General features: G+C 44.1%; 2 protein-coding genes across 2 annotated transcripts; both read right to left on the reverse strand.

Annotated features, from left to right (window-relative positions):
* Window positions 1–1,668: 1,668 nt before the first annotated feature.
* On the reverse strand, window positions 1,669–3,691 carry LOC9632773. The gene is made up of 4 exons (XM_024673762.1): window positions 3,637–3,691; window positions 3,032–3,571; window positions 1,899–2,982; window positions 1,669–1,843 (listed from the first exon to the last, which is right to left on the reverse strand). The coding sequence occupies exons 2-4, from the start codon at window positions 3,413–3,415 to the stop codon at window positions 1,770–1,772; spliced, it is 1,542 nt and encodes a 513-aa protein (XP_024529530.1). The 5' UTR covers window positions 3,416–3,571; window positions 3,637–3,691; the 3' UTR covers window positions 1,669–1,769.
* A 4,871-nt stretch (window positions 3,692–8,562) lies between these two features.
* Window positions 8,563–11,339, reverse strand: LOC9632775. The gene is made up of 4 exons (XM_002961219.2): window positions 10,836–11,339; window positions 10,231–10,771; window positions 9,098–10,181; window positions 8,563–9,042 (listed from the first exon to the last, which is right to left on the reverse strand). Exons 1-4 carry the CDS (start codon window positions 11,318–11,320, stop codon window positions 8,993–8,995), a joined length of 2,160 nt encoding a protein of 719 aa, XP_002961265.1. The 5' UTR covers window positions 11,321–11,339; the 3' UTR covers window positions 8,563–8,992.
* Window positions 11,340–26,628: the final 15,289 nt, after the last annotated feature.

Here is a 26,628-nt window from a genome sequence, read left to right on the forward strand (position 1 = left end):
TCGTCACATTTCTGAGCAGAGCACGTCGATCTACCAAATGCACCTGCGCAGGCGGATGCCGGCAGATTTGTTCCCCGCGTAAGTCTGGAAGGCATCAAGCCTGTTCTCGCTGATCATCGAGCACAACTATGGCGACATAGAGAAAGCTGTGAGCCTCTCAAACCTTTGCAAACAGAGAAACAAACAGAGAGAGAGAGAGTGCCTTCCTGCAAGCGGTGATCAACGCTCTCTCCTCATGCTCACGCGCCCTAAAGAGAATTGAAATTTTTTATGATCCCAAAAGTCACGGCTCTCCATTGTTTAATCTCAGCCGTTAGATTTTGGCATATGCCCAGAATAAGTGTTGCCAGTATATGCTATTATTATACTGGCTCTTTCATTTAAATATATGAGTATGATGATATAACAAAAACAGAAAGATCCCAGCCATTGATACATTTTACCAACCCTAAATCCCAGCCATGGAATATTTTTCGAATAGTCTTGTGGAAGTTAGTCATGTGATTCAAGGACATAAGGATTTATGATTGTCGGTCCACCATCCACTATTGTTGCTTTGTTTGAATTGCTTGGAAATTGTGCTGGGTAGCTTCACGCTACCTGGCAAGAGACTGGTTTGTATCCAAAAAATCCAGCAGCAGCACGCGACTTGAGTTTGTAGTTGAAACTCCATTTTCTGTGTTCAAAGACGTCAAACAGAGAGCAACTGTTGCAGGGGTGCTGCATTACGAAGAAAGCTTTCATTTCAGAATGTCTTTAAATCATTGTGGTGATGTCTCGGCCGGAAATGCACATGGCGGGCGGGGCCAACTTGAGGCGGGGGATATATGACAGCATATTTGCCTTGAGCTTCCATATCATGTCCAGTCCTACGTTGAGCACCGGCAGAGAACCTGTCTGGGATCTTTAAGAGAGCACCACCACTTGTCTACACACAAAGAAATGGAGTTAAAAAAACATAGAGAATAATGAGAAAACTTGCAAAGTTTTTTGTATACCAGAGTTCCTGGCTGTTGAGAGCTGAGATGTAGAACGCAGGCTTGGTGCCGACCAAAGTGCATCGTTCCCTGCGGGAATATGGTGATATCACCTGGGTACAAGAGGTTGATGTGTGGTACTCCTGTCTCATTATCTCTCTCTCTCTCTCTCTCTCTCTCTCTCTCTCTCACACATACACACACACACACACACACACACACAGATCGGTCGTATTTCCTACCGGTTGTATCTACAAATCCAACTTGAAATAGCCCACCAGAGACCATCATGAGGAGCTTGGAAGTTCGAGGGTGCGTGTGTGGGAGATTGACTCCACAGGGAACCATGTTAAAGTGGACATAAGTTATCCCTTTGAGACCTGGAAAAAAAAGAAAGTAAAACCATGAATGGATTATTTATTGTGGTATCAAGAAAAGGCAAAGAGGAAGAAATATACGTGATTCCCGAAATTGCTGAGAGCTCCGGATCCCTCGAAATATCGCAGCAGGTCAGGGTCGGCAGCACTCATAAACACGTTGGTGGCGGCAGCACTCAGGATCGTCACCACCAGCATCAACTTCTTGGATTCCATCAAAGAAAGATTATGTCGATGAGATTATTAGACTTCGAGAAGACTGTGAAGAGCTCCGGCTGCCAAGATTTGAAAATGATGTTAGACTAAACTCCTTCTATGACAAAGTCGTTAGAGAGTTTGATCAGAATACGGTTTTCACAGAGCCATTCTAGTCAGGAAAATTACAGTTTAACTATCAAACGACTTCACAAGAAATTCAAGCGTCATCCTCCATCTCTGTGTCTTCATCTTGTGTGTCAAAGTCGTCCTCATCATCTTCCTCGACTTCCACTGCAAAGATAACTCAACAGTTGGTGACTAAACGAAAGAATGAAACGAAGCTTACGTCCATGGCCGACTTTGCAATCATCACATATCCAGACCTCCTCGTTTCTGTAGCTTGTACATCCCACGTGGTACCAACTGTTGCAGAAGCTGCAAAGCACTTCCTCCGGAGTCTTGTCTTTGCCACATTGTCGACAAAACATGTCCACTTTGCCTCTCAGTTTTTTGACCCGCTTATCAATAGAGCTCAACGCGGAGTGCAAATCTCCGAATAGCGTGAACACTTCCTCGTAGTCTGCTTTCTTATTCTCAGGGATGTAAGCGGATTCTTCAAGGTCGGAAAGAACCCAGACGAGAACCTTTCTTCTGGAGTCCCCTTCAAAGATCTTTTTTGCGACTTCTTTGGTGTGACGATGAAGCTTCACGGCATCTTTAGCAACGGTGATCTTGAAGACGATGAGCACCTGCTGGTCGGCATAATACACATCGGCTCCAATGTGATTGTAGTTCTGGTTCACGAAGAGCGTCGGACTTCTACTCACCTTTTTCAAGCTGACCATGGATCGCCTCATCTTGTTAACGGGCACAACCTGGAGATGGTGACTCAGTGTCACATTGGCCCCTGTTATGCCGACGTTGAGAAGCTTCAGGGCAAGTATTGTGGCTTGCTCAGCATTCCACCCAATGGTGCACATGTTCCTGCTTTTTGAGATACCCTGCGTGAAGAAGCGAACTTCTGCTTCCATGTCGCGGTCCTGCTTCCTGCGTAGCTCTTGAGCTAGCCAAACATAAGCAAGCGTCTGCAAATGCGGCGTCAGACAGTGACCTTTGCCGTCAGCACCGCGATAGTAACACCTGGAGTCCATGGCCTCGGATAGAACAGAGATGCGTCTCCCTGCAATAGCCTTAAGGAGCTCGTTCCGAGTCCGTCGTCCATCACTGTTGTTGACCGGCTTCCAGATGACTTCAAACAGCGACTTCTCAAGTCCCTTTACTGTCTCGCCCAACAGGTACTTGCTTGAAAGGCGCCCCTTCTTTAAATGGATCCAGTAATCAACCAGCCAAGGCACTGTGCCAGTCAATCTGTAGTCCAGCTCTTCAAAACTCATGCCCTGACGTTTCAAGTAAACTCCGAGCTCCGTGAACTGTCGAAAAACAAAATTGAGCTCAGCGGAAGTAAAGAATGACACTTACGTTAAATCCCCCCACGCAAGTGTGGAATTCTACTCCAGGAGTTTTTGAAATCTCATTCCTCAAGAAGCTCCTCACAGAGGCACAGATGACTGTGGTGCACTCGAGAGGGATTTCATCGACAAAGTCGCGTGCAGCCGTCTTCCGATTGATTACAGACGGTGAATCGTCATTGCTCACATCCATCGCATTTCCATCGTCAATGAAAATGAAGATTTTCTCCCCCCGTGTACGTAGGAAATGAAGAATCTCTGGGGCGTCCTCGTTCGCAGCTATCAGTCGCTTGTGACAGCCGGCTCGTGGATATAGGCCAAAACCAAGGCTTTGTATACTGCTCGCACCGGATCCTTCGCAAAATAGTTTCCAGCCAGAAGTAAGAACCGGCATGTCGCAAGATCTGGCATCTTCGTTTCCTTCTTAGCAAGCTGGTTCGCTTCACCTTGGCTGGTAATCTCTGGTTGCTTGCTGGTAATGATTGCTGGTATCTCATGTTCACCCGGTGCCCCCATTTTTAGCGGAATCACGCGAACGTCCAACAAGTTGCTGGATGGACAAGGCAAAGTTCTCGTTAGACAATGCATGTAGAGCTGCAAAACAAGAGGCCTTACCTTGGGACATTGACGGTAACCTCTGGCTTGATCTCTTCACTCTGTGGTAACCCTTGCGTTTCCTTGAGCTGTTTGGCCTTGATTGCCAAGTGCGACTTGACAAGCAGAAAGCCCACTCCAGCACAAATGCTGACAGTTTTGCCAAACCCGGGTGTCCCTGTGATGTACTTAGGTTTCGCAAAGGGCAGCCCCAGCCTGGGATGATCATCCCTGTTGCTAAGAAATACGAAATCTATGAGATCCTTCGTCACCTGTCGACCCATGTAATCAAACTCTCCCAAATTTCCACTCATGTCCGGAGCCAACAGCCGGCACCACGTTTCGTTGCTCGTTAAGCTCTCCATTGTCAGATGCCCAAAACATTCCTCCAATCTCACGGAGAATGCCCAAGCTTCCTCGAACTCATCCATGACCTTACTTCTTTTCTCTGTAACCACAGATGGGAACTGTGCGAAACGCTTACCGCTTCCGCTGAGCTCCGCCATAGCTTTAGGTTTAGAAACCATGAGCCCTAAATTATCTTTTTCACAGGTTTGGGTTCGAGTCTTCGTGAAGACAATGCCTTTGTGTTAAAGTCGTGTACTCTAGTAACCCTGTCACATTGCCACTTTAATAATCCCTAACTTGGGACCCAGCAGAGGCCTAGATTTACCAGTCGAGTAATATACAATGGCAATACATCTTTCGGATCTAATCCGAAGGACCATTAAAGGACATGATGGTTGCAGTGTTGGTGGATTTTGAATCAGCAGCCTCCAGTATCAGATGCTTGGTGGTTTCTCGATGTGAGTTGCCATTGTCTCCTGCAGCCCGAGTTTTTCGTGTATTCTAAATGTCATCCAAAATTGCATCCATATGCAATCTTGTTTGTCTGGTGGTTCATCCTCACTGCTAAATTCTATACCAATGTCTTCCATCCTAGGATCAGTGATGCTCCGATACCATATTGTGAAAGCAATCATAACCTAAATCTCTCTTCTCTATGAGCAGTTGTGACCCTAGATGACCTACCACTTAACATATCATATGAGGACCACAAATCCTCAAAAATACCCACGCAACTTGATAGAAAGAGGCAAGTACGGGAGGAGGCGAGCAAGAAAACTGTTACATAGGCTTTACAGGAAAAGGATTGAACATTGTTGGAGAGTTTGATTTAAGATCCATAAATAAAGCTAAACAAGTCAGGGACGGATCACTTTAATAACAGTATACATACAGGAAAATGACAGCTCAAAATATTATTATTCATATCCATTACAAAAGTTTTCTCATTTGCAAAAAATCTTTACAGTTTACTAGATATTCTGTTATATCAAATTTAATGATCGATTCAATTTAATAAATTAATTAGTGTTCAATAAATCTCAATATGATATAAATTAAGTACCAATAATATACACAAAGAATGTCAGCCTATTAAGAAAATGTTACTAGGGTATACAATCCCATTACCTCATATAAAATGGTAAATTGGCAGAAGTGATTATATACTTAAGATAAAAGTTTTAAGTATTGAAATGAATTATAATTATTATTCATTTTATTTGAAAAATTTTTATTTTTTAGCTAAGTTAAAAGTAAAAAATTGTTACTCAACTTGAAGATATTCCCAATCATTATTATATCAACTTTAAGCACATTTTGTTATTTGATAAATCTAAATATCAAACTTATTTTATTTGTAATATAGATAGTTTTATAAAAACTTTTAAATAATTAAACTTACCATTTATGATGCTTATGTAACCAAGAAGAAATATCTATTCCAAAAGTATGAATAAATATTTGAATTTTTTGTTCTAAAGTTTATAAGTTTAATGAAAATTTTATTTTTCTTAACTTGTTCATTATTTATATAAAAATGAGAAAGAGACATACAAAACAAAACAGTAAAAAAATAAATTAAAGATCCAGTTATTCAAAAATACTATACCAAAAAGTTCTTGAGTGTCACTAATCATGGTGATAGTGTTATTGATAACACAACAAAAAAACAATTGTTAAAATATTCTACTGTCATATTGGTAAATAATCAGAATATTCCTTGATTATAAAAAAATATAAAGTGCTAAAAGATGATGTTTGTTATTCTTAGCTTCATTATATTTTACCACTACTTATTAAGGAGGTTTTTTCTGTGTTTTGACTAATTCTAAAATGTTTGAAATAAATCTTATAGTGATAGAAATTCATTTATTAGTTAAAAATTACAAAAATATGATGAAAATTACTACTAGTTTAAGATTTTTTAATAAAAAATATTATTAGATCAACATAGCATTCTCTAATAAGGAAATAAAACAATTTCATCATAAATCTTAAAAGATATATCTCAAGCATTAATCTCACTATAATCTAAACTCTTAATTACCTTAAATAGATAAGTGAGAGTAAATTAACAAACATTAAAATTACTATATTAATACCATTTAACCTATTTGGAAATAATGTAGTACACGTGATTAGTGTAATTATTATAGTAAATAGAGATTTATATATATAAAAAACACAACACTAAGTTTTGATTATTTTTGGTTTTGTTTTATTTTAAATGTTAATGCAGGATTTCGACCAGTCAAACTCGTCTTGGAATTTCCTCTGGTCAAATAAGGATAAATCCAACTTCTGCTATGTTAGCATCTCCTGATAAATCCAACTTCTGCTATGTTAGCATCTCCTGATACCACTGTTATTTCGATTGTTGTTTCACAGGGTGCTGCAGTTACTCCTACGCTCACTCCTCAACCAGTTTCTGGATCTGGAGCTGCTGGGACGTCCACTCATGCTCAAGCCACTCCAGACTCCAAGGATGACCTGGCTGTTCTTCTGAACACCGATAGCTCTTCGGTGATTCCTACTTCGGAAGGCACTTCTGATCTCGCTGATGCTATCACGAGCTGCTATGACAGCTCCAAGAAATCATTCTTGGAGAGTCTTAACAGCCAGGCATCAGAGATCAAAGCCATTTCGAAGTTGGAGGAAGTTCTGAGGGATATCCGCAGAATTGGAGAGTGAAGCAGCCTAAGCTCAAGACCAAGGATCCCGATGTACAAAAGGAACTCAATGAGCTAGCTGGCTTTAAGCACACGGAGTACCAACTCACGCTCCTCAGTCTGCTGCTTGACGCTCGGAAAAAGGAACTTGTGATTTCTTCCGGGCAGGTCAAGAATGCTTGCAGGACATTCGGCGATCATCTCTTGGACATCGTTCTAACTGCCCTACAAGACATCTCCAACCCAAGCTCCAGAAGTCTTCTTCAGCGCGAGCTAGCGACGATGGTTTATGCCAAGAGAGATCTCTTTGTAAAAGACGTCGTCTTTGCTCAAGCTAACAGAAGGCTTCAGGAACAGAATCGGCAGAACGCTGAGGATGCTCGCCTGGCGGCACAGGACAAGGCAAAGTTGCTAAGCTGAAGAGTGCTCCTCTGAAAGACACAAAAGGAAAAGAAAAAGCCCAGTTGTGCCCTAGGATGATGTCATAGATTTGATTTGAGAAGGCAATTACCCGCAATGGTGATAGGTTCTGAGGTGCAACGGGAAGTGTGCTTGATGTACCGACAATGCAGATGTCGTCTTGTTATCGCCATAAAATACACGAAAAAGGAGACAATGGCAACTCACATCGAGAAACCACCGAGCGTTTGAGTCCACCGAGAGATTGGCCTCTGGATCGATACTGGAGGCTGCTGATTCGAAATCCACCAACACTGCGACCATCATGTCCTTTAATGGTCCTTCGGATTAGATCCGAGAGATGTATTGCCATTGTATATTACTCGACTGAGCAAGGGTAATGCGACCATCGCTAGAGCAGGGTCTCATTCTCCAACTTGCTATGATAAGCCAATGCGCAAGATCTGGATCACGGGCCTGGACGGGGATTGCAGAACATGGATGTATTCAAGATGGCAAGATGCCCATGACTACACAGAAACAGAAACGAGAGCAGGATCACGAGCAACAAAAGATACAAGTACAGAATCCAGCACAGGATGGAAGACCCTATACTGGAGGCTAGAAACTAGAGTAACTTTTTCTGGTTTGAAGTTCAAGAATAGATTAATTCCCCTTTTATCCATGGTTGGGTTAGGCTATAACTCTAAGGTTTGGGGTTCAATTCTTCTCAAATTTTTTTCCTAGAAGTTATATGGATCAAACCTACTTTGTTTAAATCCGTGTTTTTCAAATATGGTCAAATTTTCAAAGTTTGAGAAGAATGTCGTGTTTGCATTTGAAAATCATGTGAACTTTAAGTGAGGTTTTTATAAATATCAAATCTTTGTTGAAAAAGGACTTAAGATGGTGGAATCTTTGAATTTAATATTCCTAGCTTTTAACCAACATGTAAGTACTTTATTTCCCGGACAGAGTTCTTCAAAAGCGTTAGTAATCTCGAATATGTTCCTCCCTCTGCACATCCGCTTATCAAAAAAGCCCTCGAGCGTGTCAGGAACAGACTTGTCCATGCAATCGACTCTTGCCCTCCTAAAAATACATCGCTCCTAAAGCTGAAACCAACAATAAAAAAGAACAAAGAAGAAGACCAAAAATCTATAGGAAAAGAACATACCTCCATTAGGATTAAAAAAAAGGATCAAATTGGCCAGGAAATACAAACAAAGCTCCGATGAACAAGAACCTTTAAGAACAAGAACATGATCCTTTTAGGTTTGCTTCTCCATTTATAGTCATAGCTGATTCGAACAAAAATAAAGAAATTGAACTGTATTCTATAAATTTCATTGTTCCAAGCACAAGCCTCAATTGCAGAAGTTCGTGAAGCAAATGTCTTAAATCTTGGCTTAAACTTACATGTTCTACCAAGCACAAGCGTCTGACTGTCTGGTCGTCCTTTAAAAAATACTAAGATTCTAAACAAGAAATACATGTATTATTCACTTCTTGAATTTGTAATTCAAAAGCATTTAATTTTTTATTTTTATTGTCTACGTCCAACCACAAGCCTCAACTCATTGCAGAGGTTCAACAAGCAATGCCTAAAACCTTCACCTCGGGCATAAACGTACACCCCCATGCAAACCTAGTTGGGCATTCAGTGTTGGCAAAAACAGTAGCTGTTGTACCAACGAGAGCCTCCCGACAACTTTGTCAATGCACGACATAAGTACGGTAGTTCAACCAACAACTAGCGACAACAAAACCGAGTTCGGCACCACTACCATGCTGTTATCTATGTATTCACCTGATTGCAGTTTTCAAAGCTGGAGGTCCATATACTTTCAAATCCTTGGGGCGTGAGACTCGGGCATATGCTGTCAAGCTCAAGAAAGAAAAACTGTAACTATCAAACGACTTCACAAGAAATTCAAGCGTCATCCTCCATCTCTGTGTCTTCATCTTGTCCCCCATGCAAAGTCGTCCTCATCATCTTCCTTGACTTCCACTGCAAAGATAACTCAACAGTTGGTGACTAAACGAAAGAATGAAACGAAGCTTACGTCCATGGCCGACTTTGCAATCATCACATATCCAGACCTCCTCGTTTCTGTAGCTTGTACATCCCACGTGGTACCAACTGTTGCAGAAGCTGCAAAGCACTTCCTCCGGAGTCTTGTCTTTGCCACATTGTCGACAAAACATGTCCACTTTGCCTCTCAGTTCTTTGACCCGCTCATCAATAGAGCTCAACGCGTAGTGCAAATCTCCGAATAGCGTGAACACTTCCTCGTAGTCTGCTTCCTTATCCTCAGGGACGTAAGCGGATTCTTCAAGGTCGGAAAGAACCCAGACGAGAACCTTTCTTCTGGAATCCCCTTCAAAGATCTTTTCTGCGACTTCTTTGGTGTGACGATGAAGCTTCACGGCATCTTTAGCAACGCTTATCTGGAAGACGATGAGCACCTGCTGGTCGGCATAATACACATCGGCTCCAATGTGATTGTAGTTCTGGTTCACAAAGAGCGTCGGACTTCTACTCACCTTTTTCAAGCTGACCATGGATCGCGTCATCTTGTTAACGGGCACAACCTGGAGATGGTGACTCAGTGTCACATTGGCCCCTGTTATGTCGACGTTGAGAAGCTTCAGGGCAAGTATTGTGGCTTCCTCAGCGTTCCACCCAATGGTGCACATGTTCCTGCTTTCTGAGATACCCTGCGTGAAGTAGCGAACTTCTGCTTCCATGTCGCGGTCCTGCTTCCTGCTTAGCTCTTGAGCTAGCCAAACATGAGCAAGCGTCTGCAAATGCTGCGTCAGACAGTGACCTTTGCCATCAGCACCGCGATAGTAACACCTGGAGTCCATGGCCTCGGATAGAACAGAGATGCGTCTCCCTGCAATAGCCTTAAGGAGCTCGTTCCGAGTCCATCGTCCATCACTGTTGTTGACCGGCCTCCGGATGACTTCAAGCAGCGACTTCTCAAGTCCCTTTACATTCTCGCCCAACAGGTACTTGCTTGAAAGGCGCCCCTTCTTTAAATGGATCCAGTAATCAACCAGCCAAGGCACTGTGCCAGTCAATCTGTAGTCCAGCTCTTCAAAACTCATGCCCTGACGTTTCAAGTAAACTCCGAGCTCCGTGAACTGTCGAAAAACAAAATTGAGCTCAGCGTAAGTAAAGAATGACACTTACGTTAAATCCCCCCACGCAAGTGTGGAATTCTACTTCAGGAGTTTTTGAAATCTCTTTCCTCAAGGAGCTCCTCACAGAGGCACAGATGACTGTGGTGCACTCGAGAGGGATTTCATCGATAAAGTCGCGTGCAGCCATCTTCTGATTGCTTACAGACGGTGAATCGTCCTTGCTCACATCCATCGCATTTCCATCGTCAATGAAAATGAAGATTTTCTCCCCCCGTGTACGTAGGAAATGAAGCATCTTTGGGGCGTCCTCGTTCGCAGCTATCAGTCGCTTGTGAACAGCCGGCTCGTGGATATAGGCCAAAACCAAGGCTTTGTATACTGCTCGCACCGGATCCTTCACGAAATAGTTTCCAGCCAGAAGTAAGAACCGGCATGTCGCAAGATCTGGCATCTTCGTTTCCCTCTTAGCAAGCTGGTTCGCTTCACCTTTGCTGGTAATCTCTGGTTGCTTGCTGGTAATGTTTGGTGGTATCTCCTGTTCACCCGGTGCCCCCATGTCTAGCGGAATCACGCGAACGTCCAACAAGTTGCTGATTGACAAGGCAAAGTTCTCGTTAGACAATGCATGTAGAGCTGCAAAACAAGAGGCCTTACCTTGGGACATTGACGGTAACCTCTGGCTTGATCTCTTCACTCTGTGGTAACCCTTCCGTTTCCTTGAGCTGTTTGGCCTTGATTGCCAAGTGCGACTTGACAAGCAGAAAGCCCACTCCAGCACAAATGCTGACAGTTTTGCCAAACCCGGGTGTCCCTGTGATGTACTTAGGTTTCGCAAAGGGCAGCCGCAGCCTGGGATGATCATCCCTGTCGCTAAGAAATACGAAATCTATGAGATCCTTCGTCACCTGTCGACCCATGTAATCAAACTCTCCCAAATTTCTACTCATGTCCGGAGCCAACAGCCGGCACCACGTTTCGTTGCTCGTTAAGCTCTCCATTGTCAGATGCCCAAAACATTCCTCCAATCTCACGGAGAATGCCCAAGCTTCCTCGAACTCATCCATGACCTTCCTTCTTTTCTCTGTAACCACAGATGGGAACTGTGCGAAACGCTTACCGCTTCCGCTGAGCTCCGCCATAGCTTTAGGTTTAGAAAACATGAACCCTAAATGCTTTTTAATTATCTTTTTCGCAGGTTTGGGTTCGAGTCTTCGTGAAGACAATGTCTTTGTGACTCGCTAGTAACCCTGTCACATTGCCACTTTAATAATCCCTAACTTGGGACCTAGCAGAGGCCTAGATTTACCTATGTAGTACTCATGGTCTGTTACTAATTCAAAAGCAGTGTATCCATTCCTCTACGTCTTACCATCTTTTCTACTCGGGGTCGTATGGACATATCTAATACTGAGTCTCACCCTTGCCCAGGCACATTCGCTTATCATAGCAAGTTGGAGAGTGAGACCCTGCTCTAGCGATGGTCGCATTACCCTTGCTCAGTCGAGTAATATACAATGGCAATACATCTCTCGGATCTAATCCGAAGGACCATTAAAGGACATTGATGGTCGCAGTGTTGGTGGATTTCGAATCAGCAGCCTCCAGTATCAGACGCTCGGTGGTTTCTCGATGTGAGTTGCCATTGTCTCCTGCAGCCCGAGTTTTTCGTGTATTCTATGGCGATAACAAGACGACATCTGCATTGTCCGTACATCAAGCACACTTCCCGTTGCACCTCAGAACCTATCACAAGGAACTACCATTGCGGGTAATTGCCTTCTCAAATCAAATCTATGACATCATCCTAGGGTACAACGGGATCACCAGAGCTTTTTCTTTTCCTTTTGTGTCTTTCAGAGAAGGAGCACTCTTGAGCTTAGCAACTTTGCCTTGTCCTGTACCGCCAGGCGAGCATCCTCAGCGTTCTGCCGATTCTGTTCCTGAAGCCTTCTGTTAGCTTGAGCAAAGACGACGTCTTTTGCAAAGAGATCTCTCTTGGCATAAACCATCGTCGCTAGCTCGCGCTGAAGAAGACTTCTGGAGCTTGGGTCTTGTAGGGCAGTTAGAACAATGTCCAAGAGATGATCGTCGAATGTCCTGCAAGCATTCTTGACCTGCCCGGAAAAAATCACAAGTTCCCTTTTCCGAGCGTCAAGCAGCAGACTGAGGAGCGTGAGTTGGTACTCCGTGTGCTTAAAGCCAGCTAGCTCATTGAGTTCCTTTTGTACATCGGGATCCTTGATCTTGAGCTTAGGCTGCTTCACTCTCCAATTCTGCGGAATCGCTTTATCCCTCAGAACCTCCTCCAACTTCGAAATGGCTTTGATCTCTGATGCCTGGCTGTCAAGACTCTCCCAGAATGATTTCTTGGAGCTGTCATAGCAGCTCGTGATAGCATCAGCGAGATCCTTGAGCATGAGTGGACGTCCCAGCAGCTCCAGCTCCAGAAACTGGTTGAGGAGTGAGTGTAGGAGTAACTGCAGCACCCTGTGAAACAACAATCGAAATAGCAGTGGTATCAGGAGATGCTAACGTAGCAGAAGTTGGATTTATCAGGAGATGCTAACTAGCAGAAGTTGGATTTACCCTTATTTGACCAGAGGAAATTACTGGTCGAAATCCTGCATTAACATTCAAAATAAAACAAAACCAAAAATAATCAAACAAACCTGCAAACAAATTCTCCAGGAGTCTTGTTTGGACCATAAAAGGGCTGGGCTTTAGATGTTTCATAGCTGTTACCTTCACCATTTGGATCATCCGGCAAAGCAACCTCTAAAAAGATTCCTCTCGGCCAAGAACAAGAAGGATGGGCATTGTTTACCTGCATTGTGGAGGGCGATCGAGAAAAGGACGAGGAGGGCGGTGCCGCCATCGACTCCATTGGATCGAGCTGCTCTTTCGAAGCTCGCCGCGCTCGCTGGGATGATCGAAGGAGGAGGAAAGAGAGAGGATGAGATGATCTTGGGCGCCCTTTAAGGCGAAGGCCAAGAAGTGTCAACAGACAAATAGATGGGTAAAAATTAGGCTGTGAGTCGGTCGGATGAGCGGGCAGGTATTTTATAGTCAGCGCATTGTCTTTGACAAAAAGCCGTAGTGGTGCGTTGCTATTTCTTTCATGGCTCCAGCGTGATCAAACTAACTATAACAAAAGGCCTTGATCATTTACCCCTTTCCAAAGCAAAAGTATAAACGTCCAACATAAATAATATTCTAACTAAAAGAGCCATTTAGTGTACTTCTAAATTTTTTAAAAACTTTTCTTTCTAAGCTTTTCATAATACTGAGTATCTCATGTTGTCTGATTGCAAAATATAATATTAACTACAATAATCCCCATTAATTGATAAGAAAAAATGTACTCTTAATCATGAGTCTTAAACCTATAAATTTGAACTTATTCTGGCAATATATATATATATATATATATATATATATATATATAAATTCTCTTTTTAATATAATAATTATACTAATCACATTTCCAAATAAGTTAAATGGTATTAATATAGTATTTTAATATTTGTTATCTTACTCTCACTTTTTTAATTAAGGTAGTTAATAATTGAGATTATAGTGAGATTAATACTTGAGATATTTCTTTTAAGATTATTGATGAAATAGTTTTATTTTCTTATTGGAGAATGCTATGTTGATCTAAGTGATGATATCATATTATTATTTTTATTTTAAAATCTTGAACTATTAGTCATTGTCATGATATTTTGTAATTTTTAACTAATAAATGAATTTCTATCACTATAAGATTTATTTTAAAAATTATAGAATTAGTCAAAACACAGAAAAGACGTCCTTAATAAGTAGTGGTAAAATATAATGAAGCTAATAATAACAGACATCATCCCTTAGCACTTTATATTTTTTTTTATAATCAGGGAATATTTTGATTATTTACCAATATGACAGTAAAATATTTTAACAATTTTTTTTTTGTGTTATCAATAACACTATCACCATGATTAGTGACACTCAAGAACTTTTTGGTATAGTGTTTTTGAATAAGTGGATCTTTAATTTTGTTTTACTGTTTTGTTTTGTATGTCTCTTAGTTTTAATAATGTTTTCTCCTTTTATATAAATAATGAGAAAGTTAAACAAAATTAAACTTCAATAAACTTATAAACTTTAGAACAAAAAAATCAAATATTTATTAATACTTTTGGATTAGATATTTCTACTTGGTTGCATGTCTGCATCATTTTTTCTCATAGGCTTCATAAGTGGTAAGTTTAAATTTTTAAATTTTTTTAAAAAACTATCTATATTACAAATAAGATAAGTTTTATATTTTGTTTTATCAAATAACACAATGCTTAAAGTTGATATAATAATGATTGGGAATATCTTCAAGTTGAGTAACAATTTTTTACTTTTAACTTAGCTGAAAAATAAAAAGATTTTGCAAATAAAATGAATATGTGAGTGCTTGGAATTTGTAAAGGGAATACAAAAAATGTGTATATCAATTAGCCCAAAAACCCTAGCTTATATACAAGAGCAAGTGGTCTAAATTAAAACTAATCCGACGACTACCAAAATCCCACTACACTAATATTAATATACGGTATCATAGCCATACACTTGGCCTCACATCATCCCTTCCTTTCGGAATAATGGAAGACCATCAGGGTTCTTTTGTAGATGGGCCGGGATTTGGAGGAACGTCAGGAGAAGGCATCGGTGGATCTGTAGGTGGTATTAATTGCTCCTAATCCCTTTGTATGAAGTGTTTCAACCTCTGCACATGCACAATTTCTGGAGGATCGGCGTACTGGATGTCATGCCAAACTTCATAAACTTGTGGTCCAACTTGCCGCAATACCTGATACGGTCCTTTCCACTGTGTAAGGAGCCCCTCAGATAAACCACGTACCGTAAGATGGGTGTAAGCGACTAAATTTTCCATTTTACTTTAGTCATTTAACCACACTTCCGACCACTTGGAGGAGTCTCACTCACAACCTCCATAAGTCCCATTCTGGACTGAGGCTAGTTGGCCTTGAGAATGGCATCCCTACCACTCAACCTTTGCTGGGTATGGCCTTCTTGGGCCAAACTGGCCTTTCCTGGCCAAATTGGCCTTTCCTGGCCAAATTGGCTCCACTAGGCTCCAAGCCCCACACTCTCCCTACTATACTTTTGGAACCCCCCCCCCCCCCAGCCCCTCCCCCCCTCCCCCCTCCCCTAGGGGACAATCGCTTTGGGCTTTCACCCAACTGCCTGTATTAGTATTTGGACTTGGACTCAGACTTGGGCTCGGTCTTGGTCCCGGATTCAGACTCGAACTCAGACTCGGACTCGGTCTTGGTCCCGGATTCGGACTCGGACTCAGACTCGGACTCGGTCTTGGTCCCAGATTCGGACTCGGACTCGGTCTCAGTCTCGGTCCCGATCTCAGTTCCATCTTGGACTCTATCTCGGACTCCATCTCGGGTCCATCTCGGACTCCATCTCAGTCCACCTTGGACTCCATCGCGGGTTCATCTCGGACTCTATCTCGGGTCTACCTCGGACTCCATCTCGGGTCCATCTCGGACTCCATCTGGGGTCCATCTGGGGTCCATCTTGGACTCCATCTCGGGTCCATCTCGGACTCCATCTCGTGTCCATCTCGGACTCCATGTCAGACTCCATCTCGGATCCATTTCGGACTCCGTCTCGGACTCTATCTCGGGTCCATCTCGGGTCCATTTCGGACTCCATCTCGGACACTTCCACGTGTCATGTGTTGGTCCTCTTGTGTCCCTTTTCTAGAGACTCACTTATTGCTCACTTCATGCTTGTTCCTTGAGCCCTTCGTTGGGAATTTCACTCCCGCTTTCGATCTTTCAAGTCAGAGCTTTTAATCCAAACGTGTTACGTTCATTTGGCTTTTGCTTCGGCCACTACCACATGGCACCCTTTCGGCTCCACAACTCCACCACCCATAGATGAAGTTTGATGTCCTCATCAAACGGTAAACCATTTTATAAAGTAACACCCACATGTGTTACCATTTCCATACTTGGCACCCAGCCAATATTTGTCTATGGTTTGACATTGAAGGCTCACCATGCCTTTTCTATATTCATCAATGGTTTGACACCAAAGGCTCACCATGCCTTGTCCATCCTCTAAGGAGCATAGTCTCTCCAACATAGAGACTCATTCGACCACCTGGAGTGGTTTGCTCCCTTTTATTGGTTTAGTTCTTGCTAAACCTGTTAGAGACATCTTATCTAACTCAATCCCACTACTCATTCTCGAATAGTCTTAGTTCCCATCGATATAACCTTTGCACTTTGGAACTTTGAATTTTGACTTCTTAGAGTCAATTTCCTGGGTGTCTCCAACACCTTGCTTTGCACATTTTATGCAATTCCACTTCCCCATCTTAGGAAGTTCTCTACTCGAGGGCACCATCATCCTCTTTTTTATTTTGTGCCACTATTGGCACCATATTCTAATTATCATTATTTGTGCTGGGCTGTTCATGACTTTATCTTTTGGCTACTTTGCTACTCCCTCACTTGGAGCTTTTACAAATTGGAGCACTTGGGAATCTATCCTTGAAAGTCCACTTTCTTTCCCACAATTTGTTAGCATCAAACATATTAGTGTTCCTTGGCTAACTTTGCCATTTGGATTCCTTCCATTAAACTTTATGGCCTAAACTTGGCCATTAGTCTTTTGCTTCTATCCTTTGATTGTTACACCAAGCAATACAGGATCACTACCTCTTTCATTGAGGTATTCTTTTGGTTCCATGGTAAAGCTCTGCTTTGCCAAGTCTAAGGGGTGCTCACCCTTAGTAGGTCTCTTTAGCATTTTCTGCTATGGGCCTCTTCTATGGCCCAACTTTGTGACCCTCCCATAGGTCTCTTCTATAAACTACTTTCTTGAACTCACAATACCATTGTATTGTCGTAGTTTATTTCCCTTAGGTGTCCTTCCCATTTGGTCACCTTGACCAAGCCACACCATTATCAATAGTTCAAATCAACACTTTGAACTAGGAACTTTGTTTCTTAACCTCACAAAGACCTTGTCCTTGTTTAGCTATACAATCATCTAGTGATCTAATTTTGACACCTTAACAAGTTTGCCAATAGATACTAGGTCTTCCAAACCTTTAACTTGTTGACCATGACCCTGGGGGCATCCCCCACACTTGGCAGTGCGCCCAAGCCAGCCCTTCTAGCCAAGGGTCCATAGCAATTGAGACTGGGTGTCCCCATCTCATTCACCATGTCCTTGGTGCCACTCGCACCAAAGTGTTCAAGTTAGATATGGCGAGCCACACTAAGCAATCTAACCGTGCATCACGACTCTGGGGCATCCCCCACTTGGCAGTGTGCCCAAGCCAGTCTCCGCACTGAGAGTCCATGACCACCGAAAAATGAATGTCCTCATATTCCAAACCATCACCACGCCCTAGTGATTTGGGACCCGAACCCAAGCACTAGAGGGTTGGGACTCGAACCCAACCTTCGTATATGCATCTACAGACGGCATCACCTAGGATGTCTGGCGTGACTCACCACACTGGTGCACTAACTTATCCTTAAAGCGTGCTATAGATCACAGTTTAGGAACCTAGTTTCTTCACACTGTCAAGTCCTGTCATTTGACAAGTCTGTGATCATGCATGGACTCCTCCATGCTTGGCACCATGACCACCCCTTTGAAGTTAGCACCTTCAATTAAGGGATTTGTTCCCCCGACTTGCCAATCTTGTTTAGCAAGTCCTCCGACCACCGTAACATGGTTCATGCATAAGCGTGAAAGTGTAGTGCATGTGATCATGGGATGAGATTTGGATATACTATCACTGTGGATTCTTGGAACCTTAGGGGATAAATGGGGATAAAATAGCCACTAAGGGCTCTCTCATCAAGCAATTGCCCCTTTTCCAGTTGGATTAAGGGGAGAGAGATAAAGTGCGCTACAGAAAGTCTTTAACTATCGACTTTCATTCAAAGCCCTCTTTTTGAACACTCGGGAATTACTTCCCTAACTTTGATAGCCTCGCCTCATGGCAAGCTTCAAGACCACACTTTTGCTGCACCACTTTGATTTCATGCGATCCATGAACCATTTACACTTGGCTTTTCTAGGTATTAAGCTACCTAGACTTGTCTTTGGGAACCTTGAAGGAACTCTGTCCTTTAGCTTGCTAAGGCCTCTCCTTTTGCAAGCTTTCTAACTGCCATATGGTCTAACATAGACAATTCCATGCTTTAGACTCTCCATGGCATCACGGTTACTAGTGATAACATGCTTGAGCACCCACTTGGTTCTCCACTCCCAACTGGCATAACCACTTTTGGTTATGCTCTTCGATCCTTATGGTTTGGTTTTATCCCCTTACTACTTGCTTTTGGCTTCACACCTTTCCTTCGGTTATTCTCCTCCAGACTAGGAGGATAGCTTTGCACTTTCTACCATGCCTTAGCAAGTATTCTTAGGGATGAACCTACCCAATAGCTTAGGGAGTGGTGTGAGACACAAAACCGCTAGGCCCCAAAGTGGAGCCGAAAGGGTGTCATGTGGTAGTGGCCGAAGCGAAAGCCAGACAAGCGTAACACGTTTGGACTAAAAGCTTCGACTTGAAAGGTCGAGTGTGGGAGAAGAACTCCCAACGAAGTGCTCAAAGGAACAAGCACGAAACGAACAATAAGTGAGTCTCTAGAAAAGGGACACAAGGGACACAAGAGGACCAACACATGACACGTCAAAGAGTCCGAGATGGACCCGAGATGGAGTCCGAGATGGAGTCCGAGATGGAGTTCGAGGTGGACCGAGATGGAGTCTGAGATGGAGTCCAAGATGGAGTCCGAGCTAGAGTCTGAGATAGACCCGAGATGGACCCAAGATGGAGTCCGAGGTGGACCCGAGATGGAGTCTGAGTTGGACCCGAGATGGAGTCCAAGATAGAACCAAGACCGAGACCAAGTCCGAGTCTGAATCCGGGACTGAGATCGAGTTCGAGTCCGAGTCTGAGTCTGAGTTCGAGTTCGAGTCTGAGTCTGAGTCCGAGTCCGAGTCCGAATACTAATTTAGGCAGTGGTGAAAGCCCAAAACGATTGTCCTCCGGGGGGGGGGGGGATGCGGGGGGCTGTGGGGGGTTCCAAAAGTATAGTAGGGAGAGTGTGGGGGTTGGAGCCAAGTGGAGCCATTTTGGCCAGGAAAGGCCAGTTTGGCACAGGAAAGGCCAGTTTGGCACAGGAAAGGCCAGTTTGGCACAGGAAGGCCATACCCAACTATTGGGTGATGGGATGACCATTGAGAAGTCCAAGACTAGAGTGAATACAGACAGAAAAGCGGGGTAGCTTGGTGAAGTGTTCAAGAGCCGGTTTTAGTTCCCCCGGGAGATCGAGTGGTCGATGCTCCCAGTCCAAGTGTGGGTGGCACTACCTACTTGGATACCTGGCGTGGCTCAATAGAACCTTGCTCTAAGCCCATGGCTAGAGCACCCAAGGACGGAAGGCAGGGAGAGTACCTAGGTGGCTTGCGTAAGGCCACGGTGTTCCAAAATGTTGCCCCAAAGTCCCAGACTGTGGAAAGAGGAGCAGACCTCTAGCGTAGTGACTAAGGAATACAGTAATATGGTGAGGAAGTCCCAAAGGACATTGGGACTTAGTGGTCGGGCCTGTGGGCCTTGACCCAGTGGCAATGTTGGTGAACACGGCTATAGGTAGGATGGGACTTGGTGGGGACTGAAAGAAGGATATTGGGGAAAGTTGTTCCCCTCGTCGGTGGGCATCCTAAGGATGCTAAGGAGTGGATCTGGGATGACCACTCACGGATGGTTAACCTAGTCTTGGAGAGGCAAGACTGTGATGCAAGTGGTATTAGATTACCAGTGCGGCAAAGGTGATTGGGCATGGCCTTAGCGTAACAAGTTGCTATGTTGGTGGTACTTTTAAGTGTCGGTCATGGGATTGGACACGTGGAGCACTTGGACCAGGTGCTAAGGTTGAGTGCCGTGGATGCCATTCTCGGGGCTAGCAAGTCCCAAGTCCTAAATTGGACTTATGGAGGTTGTGAATTGAGACTCTTCCAAGTGGTCGGAGGTGTGGTTAAGTGACTAAAGTAGAATAGAAAATTTAGTCGCTTATAATTTGGTATCAAAGCTGTTCCTTAGTCCGACTTTTATTAGTGCTCAAGTATATCACTACTGGTGTTGGCATCAGAAAGTCCTAGAAGTGGGCCTATCCTTGGGGAGTCGCAAGTCGGGAAGACATGGCTCTCCACTACAGTTTATGTGTGAACTTGTAGGCGAGGTGGTGGATAGAAAAGGGCCAATAATGGAACGACTTTGGGATCTTGGGAACAGTATAAGGGTTTCCTCAGAGAGTTGAGGATGTGATCCAGATCAGCGTTTGACTCAGCAAATGGGCTAATGTAGTTATGGTAAACAATTATAGTTGGGATCACGGGAAAGATAGAGATTCCAAAACCATGAAGGAGTCACAAGATTACCCTCATATAGTTGAGGTTAGTGCTCATGAATTTGAGACCAGAATTAATGACCATGGATGGTCAAATACAAAAGAGGACTCAAGTCCTTAAAATGGTAGCTGGAGCTACCTCTAATAAATGCTAGAACAACCCAAGGAGTTGGGGGTGTATTTAGAGGATGAGTTGGTATTCTTATCACATGGACAAGTGGTCCTAAGGGGCAAAAGATTGCCCCAAGAGAACAAATCAAGTGTCGGAGTAACACTTGCAAAGATGGTCCTTATGAGTAGGACTTGAATACAAGAAGTTGTATTCCAATGAGTTGGCACCTCAAAGGTAGGACCTAATGGGTCATCGGATGACAAAGTCCAAAAAGCTGGATGACTCAAATAGAGTCAAGAAATAATCCTAAAGGATTGATAGAAGCATTTGGACTGAGGTGCATTGTACCTCACGAAGGATGGAGAGGATCATAGGATCCAAGGATGAGAACAGAGGGTATCTCATCGATAGTAGAATGTGCTATGCTAAAGTCGTGGGAAAGGTGTTCCCCAAAAAGAAAGCAACTTTGGCATAGAGTTGTGTGTGAATACTATATTGTAGTGCTAATTGATAGTTGGCATGAAAAATGACTGTTTTGGTTTTGGCAAAAACCTAGACACAAGTAAGAAGTGTCATAGAGGTAGGCTTGTGGAGCCGATGGTTTGGAGACACTAAATGTGCCAAAGTGTGAAACCTTGAGGTTATATTGATGGGTTCATGAGAACCCCTTGCCAAGGGAATCCCAATGGAAACTAGAATGGCATAGCCTAAGCTGGAAGGCATGCGATTGGAGTGTGGTGACCCAAATAATGATGGAGGTGTGGAAGCACCAGCAATGAGTTGTAGGACTTGACAACTATAAGGCTACTAAGCAAAAGGTGCAAATAAATTGGTTAAACAGGTAGAAGGTAGCTACCCAAAACTTCTTAATGGCATAAAGAAGTTGGATATACCCTTATGGGGGATGAATTGCTTATATTACGATATAGTAAGTCAATGTCGTAAAAGAGAATGCTCATTGTCAAAGAGGCCATCATTTGGGACACCCAAACACTCTAGAACACTAAGAGGTGGTGTTTATTGTCGCAAGAGCAATAGATAAGGCCCAAGGGACTAAGTCCCTAGCAAATGATGGATAGAAGGTGCTATCCAAACGTCCAAGGTTGCGGAGACGGGAGAAGACCGTCTACCCAAATTAGACAAAGCCAAAAATAGAATTTTGGCAAGGTTAGTGATAGGCATATAAAAGCCCATAAGTAGCAACATTAATCCCGGTGTGTGGGATTATAAATTGAGCATACTCGAATTGAGGAACCACTCCTTAGGCTATCGGGTAAGTTCATCCCTAAGAATATTTGCTAAGGCATGATAGGAAGTGCAAAGGTATCCTCCTAATTTTGAGGAGAATAACCGGAAGGAATGTATGAGGCCAAAAAGCAAGTAGTAAGGGGATAGAACCAAACCATAGGAATCGAAAGGCATAACCAAGGGTGGTTATGCAAGTTGGGAGTGAAGAATCAAGGGGGCACTTGAGCTTGTTGTTATTAACAACCGTGATGTCGTAGAAGAGTCTAAAGTATGGAATAGTCCATGTTAGACTATATGGAAATTAGAAAGCTTATGAAAGGAGAGTCCTCAGTAAGCTAAGGGACAAAAGTCCTTCAAGGTTCCCAAAGACGATTTTAGGTAGCTTAGTACTTAGAAAGGCCAAGTTGTTAGGATCCTATCCCTTACACCCTAAGCCAATTGGCTAAAGGGGTGATCACTTGATTGTAGGGCCCTTTCTTTATCCTATTATCCTGACCTGGTGCCTAACAATCCTCCCCTCGTCAGGGAATGATCGTCCTCGATCATACTTAGGCCATCCTCCGGTCACCATGGTCCTTCTCTTAGGGTCTACCAAACCTTGGTTCTCCCTCTAGATTCACCATGTTGAATATTCCTTTAGAATATTTTTGCCCCACTCGTCAGCCACGAGAATCGAACTAGGCTCCGATACCATCGTCGGCACCACCGTCGGCACCACCATCGATGATAGGATTCCAGCGTTCAGCTTGGTCGGCCATCGCAACCAATTCTCTAAGTAAACCGCAGCCAAGTCTGAGGCAGTGACAGTCTTCCGAAGAGCCAACAACCGCACATACTTCGTCAACCGATCCACTATGACCCATACTTGCTCCTTTTGCCTCTGTGTTCGTGGCAAACAAGTGATGAAGTCCATAGAGATACTACACCAACGGCTCTGAGGAATAGGTAAAGGTTGCAAAAGTCCCCCCGGCTTCTCCCGTGGCACCTTAACCCGCTGACAAAGCTCGCATGATTTACAATACTTGAGGATATCAGCCTTCATATTCCTCCAATAAAAGTTGCGCTTAATCAACTCATACGTCTTCTTCCCCCCAAAATGACCGGCCTCTGGACGATCATGATAGTGGAATAAAACTTGAGTAATTAACGCATCCACCCGTGGCAAATAGACACGGCCATTGTAGTAGAGAATCCCATCCACCAATGAGAAAGGAGCTTCCATCTGGTCTCGCAAAGAGGCCACCTCAGCATCCTGAGCCTGAGCATGCTCAACCAACTGCCCAAACTCGCTGACCACCTTACTCAAATGATGACAAAATCGTGTTCGTAACGTCATCACATGACGAACACGAGATAAAGCATCCGCCACCACATTTGATTTTCCCGGACGATGCTCAATAGGAAACTCCCCAAACTCCATGAGTTTGACCATCCAACGAGCTTGCCTAGTGTTCAACTCCTTCTGTGTGAAAAGATACACAAGTGGTTTGTGATCTGTCAACACCACGAACACTGCACCATAAAGATAGTGCCGCCACGTCCGCAAAGCATGAACAATAGAGAGTAACTCTTGCTCATATGTGGAATAGCGTTGCTCTGCGGAATTCAAAGTTCGACTCTCATATGCAATAGGCTGTCCCTCTTGCATGAGAACTCCTCCCAGTGCATAACCACTCGCATCGCATGTCACCTCGTAAGGTTTCGATGGATCAGCAATGCGAAGCACTGGAGCCTCGATCAACAATCGTTTCAGCGCCACAAAACTCTCCTCTTGTGGCGTCTTCCACTCGAATGGCACATTCTTGCGTAACAACCGCGTCAACGGAATAGCCACCTCTGCAAACTTATGCTGGAAACGTCGATAGTAACTAGCCATACCAAGAAAACTGCGCAACTCGGCCACTGTAGTCGGTGTAGGCCAGTTTTCCACCACAGCCACCTTCCTTGGATCCGTCTTGACACCCTTAGATGTCACAATATGGCCTAGATATTCCACCTCCGACTTTGCAAATTCACATTTGCTCTTCTTCGCATAAAGTTTGCTGTCTCAAAGTAACAAAAGAACCTTGCGCAAATGCACCCTATGCTCCTCCATATTCTTGCTAAAAACAAGAATATCATCCAAGAAAATCTCCACAAACTCATGAAGATAACGCCCAAATACCTCCGTCATCAACCGAGTAAATGTGGCCGGTGCATTCGTCAAACCAAACGGCATAACGGTAAACTCAAAATGTCCGAAGCTTGTGTTGAATGCCGTCTTGGAGATAGATGCATCATCCATTGCAATCTGATGATATCCACTCCTCAGATCAATCTTGGTAAACACTCGTGCTTCACCAAGCTTGTCTAGGATATCATCCACACGTGGCATCGGCATCTTGTCCTTCACTGTCTTCTTGTTTAAAGCACGGTAGTCAATACACATCCGCATTGAACCGTCCTTCTTCTTCACAAGCAAGACCGGAGCACCAAACGGAGACTTACTTGGCTGAATAAATCCAAACTCAAGTAACTCCTTGACTTGTCGTTGAACTTCTTGCTCCTCCGCATAACTTAACCGAAATGGACGCCGGTAAATTGGCCGCGTCCCCGGCTCCAATGTAATCCCATGCTCCACACCTCGTAATGGAGGCAATCCATGAGGAAGTTCAGATGGAAAAACATCAGAAAACTCATCAAGTACATCCCGTACTGCTGCTTCTCCCCCACACGTGCCTTGGTCCCCCAAGTCACGAACAAACAGCAAGTAACTTGAAAGTGCTTTTCCATTACGACAAGCCCGCTTCAAAGATGTAGCAGAGAGCATAACAACTGGTGGTTGAACGCCCTCGCCAAACCACACATCTTTAACGCCACCATACTCCAGCGAGATACGCTTAATGCTCCACTTTATCTCGGGATCCACCTTCACCAACCATGGCATCCCAAGAATGAGATCCACACGATGGATATCCGCGAGATAAAAAGTCTCCACAAGTGTGGTTTTGCCAACCAACACTTCCAGCCCCTCGACACAAGCATCGAAATGCTGAGCAGAGGTAGCTGCACCTTCCACTGTGTATGGAACAACTCCACGTGTGTTCAGGCGATGCTCCGCAACAAACTTTGCCGAAACAAAGTTGTCATCGCTCCCACTATCCAGTAAAATCCGCACTGGATCGCCACGGAACACGCCCTCCAGCATTAAAGCTGATTCACGCGTATCCTCAAGCTCCATCTTGTTCCACACACAGTTGAGTTGACGAGCAACGATCGAAAGTCTCTTCCTCCGACCGGAATGGTCGTTCTCGTCATCCTCACGCTGTAAAGCTTGCAACTTTTTAGTATCTGACTTACCGTGAGAAGATGATTGGCCATTCTTCTTGTCCTGCTGCTTGTTCTTCAACTGCGGACAATCAGCCTTGTAGTGTCCAAGTTCGCCGCAATGATGACAACCCTGTCTATAATTCTTCACAAAGAACTTCTGCTTCTTGGACCCCTTTGCATCTGAAGTAGTCACCACCGACTTCAACTTGTGATGCTTGTTCCCATCCTTGTGTCCACGGCGATCATCACGACGATTCTCGACAGAAGGACTCCGCGAACGCTTGCGAGACTTGTGCTTGTCATTGTCAAGGCGACGAGCCGCATCAAAGAGCTCCTCCAAACTCTTTGTAGGCTGAGAATGACGCAAGTGTTGCCGCATACTCTCACTATGGAGGCCATCAATGAAGTAGGATTTGTTCTGATCTGGATCCTTCGTTGGAACACGACTAATCAAGCGAGTAAGCTTCTCAATATAATCCCCGAGCGTCATTTTCCCTTGCTGAAAATGGCGAAGTTCTGTACGAGCATTCTCCACGTCGTAATGAGGGGCAAAACGTAAACGGAAAGCAGCCTCAAACTCATCCATGGTAGACACTGGTGGTTTCTTATCCGCAACACGGGACTCCTCAAGCCAATTCCACCATCGAAGACCCGCATCACGCAAAACCATCGGAATAGCCACTAAAGCCTCTGCATCTGGAGTTCCTCTAGCAGCCAAGAACTTCTTCACATTGGCTAGCCAAGCGAGACACTCGTCCACACCACCATCACCGGAAAAGGTTGGAATCTTGAGTCGATCTACCAAAGAAGGCTTACTTGGAGCGCTACCCCGTCCAGCCTCGAGTGCCTCAACACGCCCACGCATGGTATCCATCATGCCATGCATCTCGTCTTGCATCTCTTGCTGATTTTTATTAAGGGCTCGCAGCTCATGAACCACATCTTGAATGGTCCAAATCTCCGCAGCTTCGTTAACATTGGTATCAGAGAGGTCTCGGGTCCGACTCTGTTGGTTGGCTAAGGGAATCGCACCACATGTTAATTGACATCTGGCTGGTCCAGTTTGCTCCCGCTGGGCTCGACCCGAGGGGTAGGGTGTCAAGAGAGCGGGGCTCTCGGGAGAGCTGCGGCTCTCAGCTTCCGTTCACGAGGGCGTGAACTTGCAGGGAAGCGTGGTGGATTGTAAGCAACCAAAGGGAACGACTTGAGAGACGATCCATGGGGTTCAAATATAGAGGGAAAGGGCCCATGAACAAGAGTGCACCCCCTTTTCCAATCGGTTAAGGGTCTTGGGATATTTGGAGTTAAGCGTCCTTGGGTTTGA

This window comes from Selaginella moellendorffii, unplaced genomic scaffold, assembly GCF_000143415.4.
Source record: "Selaginella moellendorffii unplaced genomic scaffold, v1.0 SELMOscaffold_0, whole genome shotgun sequence".
NCBI lineage: Eukaryota > Viridiplantae > Streptophyta > Lycopodiopsida > Selaginellales > Selaginellaceae > Selaginella > Selaginella moellendorffii.